Here is a 9,049-nt window from a genome sequence, read left to right as displayed (position 1 = left end):
GGGGACGTGGAGGGGGTGACATGAGCGGGGATGTGAGGGGGTGACACGAGTGGGGGCATGGAGGGGTATGTCTGTGGTGGGGGCATAGAGTGGGTGACACAAGTGGGGACGTGGAGGGGGTGACATGAGCGGGGATGTGAGGGGGTGACACGAGTGGGGGCATGGAGGGGTATGTCTGTGGTGGGGGCATAGAGTGGGTGACACAAGTGGGGACGTGGAGGGGGTGACACGAGTGGGGACATGGAGGGGGTGACACGAGTGGGGGCATGGAGGGGTATGTCTGTGGTGGGGACATAGAGTGGGTGACACGAGTGGGGACGTGGAGGGGGTGACACGAGTGGGGATGTGAGGGGGTGACACGGGTGGGGACATGGAAGGGATGTCACGAGCAGGGACATGGGGGGGTATGTCTGTGGTGGGGACATGGAGGGGGTGACACGAGTGGGGATCTGGAGGAGGTGCCACGAGTGGGGACATGGAAGGGATGTCACGGGTGGGGAGGTGGAGGGGGCTGTCTGTGCTGTGGTGGCGACGTGCAGGGGCGGCACGGAGGCGGGACCCGGGGGGGTCTCGGGGCCCCCTCGCTGCTGACCCCGCGGAGCCCCCGGCCCCGCCCGGCGCTGCCCGCCGTGACCGTTCCCCTCAGGCACCGCAGCGGGCACCCCCACGCCCAGGCTTGGGGGGGGGGAGGGCTTCGCGCCGCGCTCAGGCAGCTCCGCGGCCACCCGCGTCGCCAGGGGGCCTTCGGGAGGCCGGAAGCGGCCGCGCGGCGCATGCGCACTCCTTTCCGCTCGTGGGCCCGCCGCCGCCGCCACGGTGAGGCCGCGCTCTGGGCCCGTATCGGCTCCGCATCGGCGCCATCCCGGGGCGGCGCGGTGGGGCCGCTGCTTGGCAGCGGTGGGGAGCCCTGGTCCGGCCCCCCGCGGGGGGGATTTCCGGGATGGGGGGGATCTAGGCCCGAGTTTGCGGGGCGGGAGGGACCGGGGGGCACTAGGCCGCGGGGAGGTCCCGTTACCGGGGGGCCAGGCCTCGGGCTGGAGGGCCCTGGGCTGGGGCGGCTGCTTCAGGTTGCTCCCCCAGGCTGCTGCAGGGACGAGCCGCGGCGGGAGCCCCGTGGAGTTGCCAGCGGTGGCACCGGGGCCTTCCACCCCGAGAGGCTCCCGTGGTGGAGGTCTCGACCCGCCGCGGGCTCTGGGCTCTGGGGCGCGCGTTACGGCCTGGGCTGTGCTCCTGTGTGAGCGAGGTGCGCTGCCTGGCTGCGCTCCCGGCTCTGAGAGGGGAGTGCGAGAGGCTTCCTCAGCTCCCGAGTTATGTGTGAACTCACAACAGCAGCACAAGTGTCCTCAGGCCTCCGACACCGGCGGTAGAGCCAAAAGACGCCTTACCTTGAGCTGCGTCTCTCCTCCACCTGCGTCAGCCCTTGTGGCTTGTTTTGACTGACATCAGAGAGATTACAGTCTTTAATATGGTGATGTGATTTAATGTTGACGATCAAAAATTTGGACTGCTCAGTTTTTCTTCACGGGAAAACAATGGGAAGGGACGCCCAGCAGCTCAGGTGTTGAAAACTATCTCGGAAAGTTCTTATAGGAGACCGTAATCTCGGGGGTGTTATTTAAGTGTGAGGCTTTGCACACAAACCAGCACTGTTGTTATTGTATTACTTCTGGTAGACTCCTGAATGTATTTATTTTAAATCAGCAATGTTTACTGCCTACTGCTTGTCTCTTGTTTAGATGTTGATGCCCAAGAAGAACCGAATTGCCATCTACGAACTCCTTTTTAAGGAGGGAGTGATGGTGGCCAAGAAAGATGTCCACATGCCGAAGCACCCTGAGCTCGTCGACAAGAACGTGCCCAACCTCCACGTCATGAAAGCCATGCAGGTACGGAGGCGAGGGCCGGGCTGTCAGCCAGCCGGGATCTGGGCACGCGAGGTTGTTGCATATGTATTAATAAATATCGTCAGCCGTTATCAAATAAACATTGTCAGACATTGCCTTGCATTTGCTGTTTCTTTCCTGTTGCAGTTATTTTCGCATTCTCCTGATTTTTGCTATTTCCTCTTTGATTATTTGTTCTCCACAGACTGTGGACAGTTATTCTTTTGTGGAGCCACATCTCTAGCTCCGTTTTTGAAGCTGTGATACCTCTGTGTGTGGTAGCCTTGTGTTTTCTCACGGAATGGGAATGGTGCTGTAATTTTGTGCTGTGTGCGTGAACTTTTATTTGTTTCTAAATTTTTATGCCCCACGCGCCCCCGATAAGCTCTTGTGTTCATGAAAACATCTGGTAAGGGTGTCTATCGGAGATGTTGAACGATGGTAGTAAGGATCGTACATGAAGTAATTGAGAATTCTCTCTCTAGTCTCTGAAATCCCGCGGTTATGTGAAAGAGCAGTTTGCGTGGAGGCATTTCTACTGGTACCTGACCAACGAGGGCATCCAGTACCTGCGCGATTACCTTCACCTCCCCCCTGAGATCGTCCCCGCAACCTTGCGCCGGAGCCGCCCAGAGACTGGCAGACCACGGCCCAAAGGTAAGCGGCGGTGGAGAGGTGACTGCTGAGTCAGCAGGAGGAGGCAGGGAATGAGGTTAAGCATGTTAGACAGCGCAGGTGTGGTGGATAGTCAGCTGAATGTCAGCTTCCAGAGCAGGCTGGTGTGAGTTGCTGTGATTTTTGGATGTATAGACATTAATAGATCAAGGAGGCATGTATAGGTTTTATTGCTTTTGTATTTGGAACTAGTCTGATGCCCACTGGCCTGCTGAAAAGTTGGAGAGGGCTAAAGAAAGCTGTGAGACTGACAGGGAGAAACGCTTTTGAGTGTGGGACTTGTCCTTCTCTGGTAACACGAGTGATTGGAATCACTGAGAGCAGGCGCACTGAAACCGCAGGCTGTGGATTGAGGTACCTGTTGGTGCCCAGACATGGCTGAGGTCCGAGACAGGGGATGTCTCTAGCTGCCAGGGCTTTTCAAAAGCTGTTCTTGTCTTTTGGGAAGAGCTTGCAGCAGTCGCCACAGTTCTCCCTCAGGAAGACAGTGTGTGCGCTGCCTGTCTCATCCAGCGGGTCCAGAGAACCTTGTCTCGGGCCGAGTTACCCTTAGAGAAGAATTATCTGGGGGTCTGTTGTATGAAAGTTGAGTGGCCTTGGCTGGGATTGCCGAGAGAGGGAACAAACTTGAATTCGGGTGCAGCACATGAGCGCGGGATTCGAAGACTGAAAGCGAAAGCTAAGCCTGGATGCTGGATGTGCTTCACGTGGGGGTTCAACTGTGGTACTTGCGGTCAAGTTAGATACCCACGGTTCTGGCTTTATCGTGTACACTTAACGAGCTGTTAGGCAAGTCAGTTTATTAAAGCTGCCTTCACTTTTTAAAAGATTTACAACAAATACCTGTGGTATGTTGGGCTTGTAGTTCTGATTTTTTTTCTTGGTGGGTTTTTCATACCCCTGAGTGAAGGAGATGCCAGTCACGCACACATGTGTTGCTGATGCTGACTTCTCAGATTGCCCGCAGCTGCCTCCCTACAAAATGTGGTGTAGACCCACCTGCAGATGGCTGAGACATATTTCCTGAAGGTATTCTTCTCTGGTTGCAAATAACAATATTAAATAATAAAGTTTGGGTTGCACACCTGCCTGTTTAGTCCACACAAGGCAGAAGCTACACTTTTTCCTTGCGGATGCTTGGTATTGGCCCATGAATGGCTTGTGAACCATTTTGATATCGTTTGTGGTGAGCAATGTCATATAGTAGTGCAGTATAAATAAACTCGAGGTGAATGTGCTGAAGCCACCGTGCCCTTCAGTTCTGAAAAGGGTACTGTGTTCTAAGCTAATAATTCAGAACAGGAAGGATGGTTTACGTTGCTTGTATGCATTTCGAAATGCTCTGCAAAATCCCTTCTGCTTGGTTTTCCTGGTTTCTTGTCCAGTAGTAGAGAAGAAACACCATAGTGCAGAACATGGATTGTAAAATTGCCCGGAAAATCTTTGGGGAGATAAAAACTTCTGGAAACTTGGAGAAAGGAGAGAGAAAATTACCGCAGCCGTGGTTGGCAGAACAGCGTTGCCAGGTCTCTAGGGGCAAGAAGTGTTTGTTCTCCCTCAAGGCAGGAGATGGTGGGTCTGTCTGCCTTGTGTGGAGTTGCCTCTTGTGTTTACCAAGAATAATGCCGTAGGATGTCATCCTGCCCTTAAAAGACTCACTCTTTTGTGAGTGGGGAGTCCTGCATGACAAAGCTCTTTCTGGTATATGGCAGGAGTCTACTCTTCCTGCTTCTGAGCTACATCGTATCCTGTCAGCAAGTACTGGACACTGCACCAGAGACGGAGGCTGTGGGCATGGGGTGCTGAGGAGTTCACCTCCATCTCCTGCAGCTTGTTTTTCAGCCTAACAAAACTGTAGCATCATCTGCTTCAAAGGAAAGAATTGCATTGAAACTAGGAAGATGATGGTTTCTTTGATCTCCGAGTGGCTTTAGATGTTATCGAATTTATTCTTTAGATTCTGTGTTTACCCATCGAGCTAAAGAAACTGCATCTCTGATGGGAGGGTGAGGCTTACAGTTCCTGGCTAAAATTTGCTCAGGGTTTCTGCAGCGAGGGAGCTTCACTTTGCAGTGTCACAGCCCTTTGCAGTGCAGTGCCAGTGACCTCATTCAGTCCGCACCTTGGCAGGGTTAGCTGGTAGGGCTGCACAAATTGTCTGTTTCTGTGGTGTTTCTCTGTGGATTACCTGCCTTAGGCTGCAGCAGGCTAGGAGTCACAGCGGTGCGTGTGGATTGCCGTGCAGAATCCAAGCTTACGGGTCTTGCTTGACCTCTTGGGGTTTTGGGGCCTTTTCTGGTACTTCCATGCAGTGCTGCTGACTTTCTCAAGTAAGGCTTGGGACAAAAGCTGGAACAGTTAGTATAAAGCAGGTTTTAGACTACTGTATATTTGCAATTTGTATCTCTGTTACAGATGTAATCGAACTGTTAGAAATTAAGGATGGACCGATCTGAAGTTTAAAAAAAAAAAAATCCATTGGCTAGAGGATGTGCTATAATGGTTTAACCTGACAGAAAAGAAGGACGTAGAAGCACTTGTAGGTTAAGTTAATCTGTTTGCACATCGGTGCGTAGCGTTTCTCTTTGTAGTAAAAGCATCTGTTGTAAGAACTGGTTTTTGTATGGGAAAACTAGTGCCTGTAGTATAAATCAAGCCTGTAGAAGTGCATGATTCGTGTTTCTTGCAGCATGCTTGAGACTGCTAGTACACTGGTGCGCCAGGCAGCAACTGCCCTTAAATGTGTCTTACTGCCTGAGCGTGAAGACCTTGATCTGGTGCTCTGGGAGCATATTTCATCTTTGATGCTCTGGGGGAACCCTGTAAGAGTGGCGCAGAGGCTGGCAGTTCTACCACGTGTTTCTTCCCTGCAAGTGTTCTGTCTGATATTAATCTGATGATACATAGATAATCTGCTCTTAGTTTTATTAATCTATTCCATTGTGGAGGATTTGTGATACTGATAGTGTAGCTATATTTTAGGTTGGGATCAGAATGTCATGCAGTTTGTGACTTAGCTATGAACAAGCTTGTCGGACGTGACAGATTCCCTGTATTTCTGAATTTTTTATTATTACTATTATCATCATTAATTTTTGGCTCTATTTGAAGGCCAGAAGACTGCTGAGATGATGCTGTAAATCCATTTCTCACACTATTTAACTTCAACCCAAGCACAAGCTGGTGCACTTTAGCAGATTTCACCCTTAAAGTGAAGTTTTCCTTATTATATCCCTTTTTTGCTTAGGTTTATATACACTGAGCTGTCTAAGGTGCAGCTCTGCTGGTAGGTCTAATGCTTAACTGGAGGGTAACTTTTTTCCACCCTGAGATTCAGGGTCACCCATGGAATGAGTTGTTTGTGTCCTGGGTAAGCAATGTATTTGATGTTGCTGTTTTCATTTTCAGGTCTGGAAGGTGAACGCCCTGCGCGTCTTACTCGGGGAGAAGCTGACAGGGATACGTACAGACGCAGTGCTGTTCCACGTGAGTGTCCGTTGTGTTGCTGTATGAATATCAGGCCGACCTTGCTCTTTGTGCAGGTTATCTCTTTGGGAGAATTGTCTTCGATATTGGCCTCCTTTCAGGAAGAAAAGGGGAAAAAATCAGACTCCTGGCGTAGCTTAGGCAGTTATGCAACAGAGTTCATGTGTATCTGCTTACAGATGTGATTCCTTTCTTGAATTTTGTCAAGCTGGACTGTGGGATTTTGTCTGGTGTGGGTTCAGTAACTCTCTAACAGTCTCAATAATACCTGTTTTACTTTGCTATATTTCGCCTCAGTTTTAATCTTCTTTGATTGCAAACCTTTGATTCCAAGCAGGAGCGCTGTACTTGGGGAGTGTATTCTTTGGTTAGTAACTCATTCATCTCTCTCTTCAGCTGGCGCTGACAAGAAGGCTGAGGCTGGTGCTGGAGCAGCCACTGAATTCCAGTTTGTGAGTATTTGCATTCGAGATTTGCTTCCTTTATTGAGGCTTTGATTAGGGGAAACTGGATAGGTCGTATCTGCATGCTCTTCAGCGTGGTGCTTCTCAGGTATGCCAGCTGGGGTTAGGTATTTGGCTCTGATTGTGTAAGAGAGGCTGGCAACTGTTACCCTTTATGCTCAGCTCGCTTGCTGCATTCCTGTTGGGGAAACTACGTGATGGCCTCGCTGCTCTGCCGGGAAGCTGGTGACACATTTGAGAAGCAAGCCATGCTCTCTGGAGGAAATGCATGATTTTATACTTCAGAAATGGAAGAGTTTCAGACACAATCCACAGAGCTGGCTAGGATGGGTTGATTTTGTTCTTAGACTCGCTCGTCTGGTTAACCTGCGTCAGGTAGCTGGTCTCAGGCAGATTAGAGTTAGGCTGTGCTTGGAGCAGGGAGTGCTTATCAAAGTAATGCAAAGTTGAGGAAAGACAGCTAGCTCTTCCATGATGTTGGTGGTTCTTGCTGCTGTGTATTTGCTGCTGTCACTTGCTTAATATGGTGACTTCTAATGCTCTTCCTTTTCTGTTGCAGAGAGGTGGATTTGGTCGTGGACGTGGTCAGCCTCCTCAGTAGAACTTCCTGCTCATGTTTTGTGTATAATAAAATAGGTGAAAATGCCCCCTTGGGTTGCATCACTGTGTCTTATTTAAGTGCATAAATCTAGAGCTCACGTAGCAGAGAAGTGACTCAAGTCTTTGGCATGTGTAACAACAGTGGTGGAATAACTTGTGATTAGAAAGCAGGTTATAGGAAGGAATTTTGTAGGTTTGGTGGTTACTGACGTAGGGTTTCGCTAGTGCGTAGAGGTGGTTCTTATGGAGGAATGAGGAGCATTGGTTCCTGGCAATGCAGAAGTGCTGCAGGCAGTTTTTCTGCTCTGCCCAGGAAGACACTCATTTCTAGTAATTCCCAGTAACGCAGTAAATCTGGGCTGAGAGACAATTCTATTCTGCAGACAGAAAATTCAGCGAGCTCAGCCGTCTTGGCCTGAGGCCCTCTGTGACTCGGACACAACCCATGCAGGCAGGTGAGCGTTTCCTTTATCCCGGTTCTGACATCGCTGGGTTAATTAACCGTGGCTTAAGAAAGATGGGGTGGTTGGGACAGCACCTGCTGTCTGGAGCCGAGCAGAGCTGGGGCGGGGAGGCGCAGCCTGGGGTCCCCTGCAGTGTGCAGCCTGCCAGTAGATGTCACCCGCCAACTAATAACGGGATGATGCTAATTGGGAATGGGTTTCCGTAGCCTGGTGAACAGTATCTTGTTCAGGGCAGCATTAATATCCCAGGAGTGCTAGACACTAACTCAGGGGGGAAGAAGTTAATTCCAGTTCTAGTGTGGGGTGTGGGAAATGGTGAGCATGAGTTTTTGGGTTTTTTTTTAAATTTATTTTATTTCTGAGGGAGCTGGAACTGTAGGGAGAGATTAGGTGTTTCAAATCTGTGTTTTAACTGATCCGACTGCCTCTGTTGAAGTCTGTAGGTTGTGATTTAACTAAACCTAATCCAGACCAACCTGCTGAATCCCAGGTGACTGGATTTAGCCAAGATGCACTCTACAGCCTTCCTCTTCCTGGGAATGTGCATTAAAGCAGCTCTTTTTTCAACTTTGCTAGTGCTGGTCTTGAGTTTCTGAGTTGTCTGCATCTACTGGGGCTTTTTGTTCAAGTTTCTGCTTATTTTATCCTACAGTGTAGTGGTAATGTTTACACTTGCTGCTATGCCTTTACAGTTGTGATTCTGTTTGGGAAGCAGTATTGTGTTCAGCAAAACATTTGGCTTCATGTGAAATTAAGCAACTATTTAAAAATCACTTGGAGCACTTACGTGTGTGGCAATTGGTATGAAGTGCTAAATGTTTTCTTCTAAAAGAAGATTTGACTCATTAGAGGGAAGATTTAAAGGGAAGATCCAAATGAGCAAGTGAAAATTGCTTTTGTTTTGGGGTGAAGAATACCAGTCTAAATAGACTTTTCCACCAGGGAAGCATTACCCCCGTGTTTTTAATCTCATCCTAGTCTCCTAACCCACCAGTCCGGCCGGCCTGGCATGGGAGCCTTGGGCGGTGGAGAACGGGTCCCATCCTCGTCTTCTTGAAGCTTTTCAGCATTCAGCTGCCTGAGCTGATGGACGGGGGTCTGAGAGGCGTGGCTGCTATCGGTGCCACTTTTTTGGCTGCTGCCTCTGCTGGGTGCTCTCTAGTGGGGTCCACGCCTGGCAAAGGAGCCTTTTTATTCTACCAACATACGGAGTCGGAAGATGTTGAAGGCTTTTCAGCTTATCCTCCATTTTTGACTGTCTCCTTGTTGTGGAGCGGATGCCAGGCTGCTGAAGCCAAACCAGTGCTGGGCAAATACTGCTCAGAGAAGGAGGTGACCCTTTGCCAGGGTTTTCCTCCTCGGGGAGCACACAAAATGGGGGCTGGGGAGCCCCTGGGGGGCTGTGGCATACAGTGGCACCCCTCTACCTGCAGTAGCCACGCAAACGAGCCAAGCCCTGGGTGTGGGTGTCTTTGCA

General features: G+C 50.2%; 1 protein-coding gene across 1 annotated transcript; it reads left to right on the top strand.

Moving 5' to 3' along the window:
- The first annotated feature begins 685 nt into the window (after nucleotides 1–685).
- RPS10 (ribosomal protein S10) lies at nucleotides 686–7,155 on the top strand. The gene is made up of 6 exons (XM_075521970.1): nucleotides 686–816; nucleotides 1,737–1,886; nucleotides 2,369–2,540; nucleotides 5,967–6,044; nucleotides 6,441–6,496; nucleotides 7,068–7,155. The coding sequence occupies exons 2-6, from the start codon at nucleotides 1,737–1,739 to the stop codon at nucleotides 7,107–7,109; spliced, it is 498 nt and encodes a 165-aa protein (XP_075378085.1). The 5' UTR covers nucleotides 686–816; the 3' UTR covers nucleotides 7,110–7,155.
- The last annotated feature ends 1,894 nt before the right edge of the window (nucleotides 7,156–9,049 follow it).

The sequence above is a fragment of the Mycteria americana genome, chromosome 20, assembly GCF_035582795.1.
Source record: "Mycteria americana isolate JAX WOST 10 ecotype Jacksonville Zoo and Gardens chromosome 20, USCA_MyAme_1.0, whole genome shotgun sequence".
NCBI classification, from domain to species: Eukaryota; Metazoa; Chordata; class Aves; order Ciconiiformes; family Ciconiidae; genus Mycteria; species Mycteria americana.
This window is presented reverse-complemented; position numbering and strand designations above follow the sequence as displayed.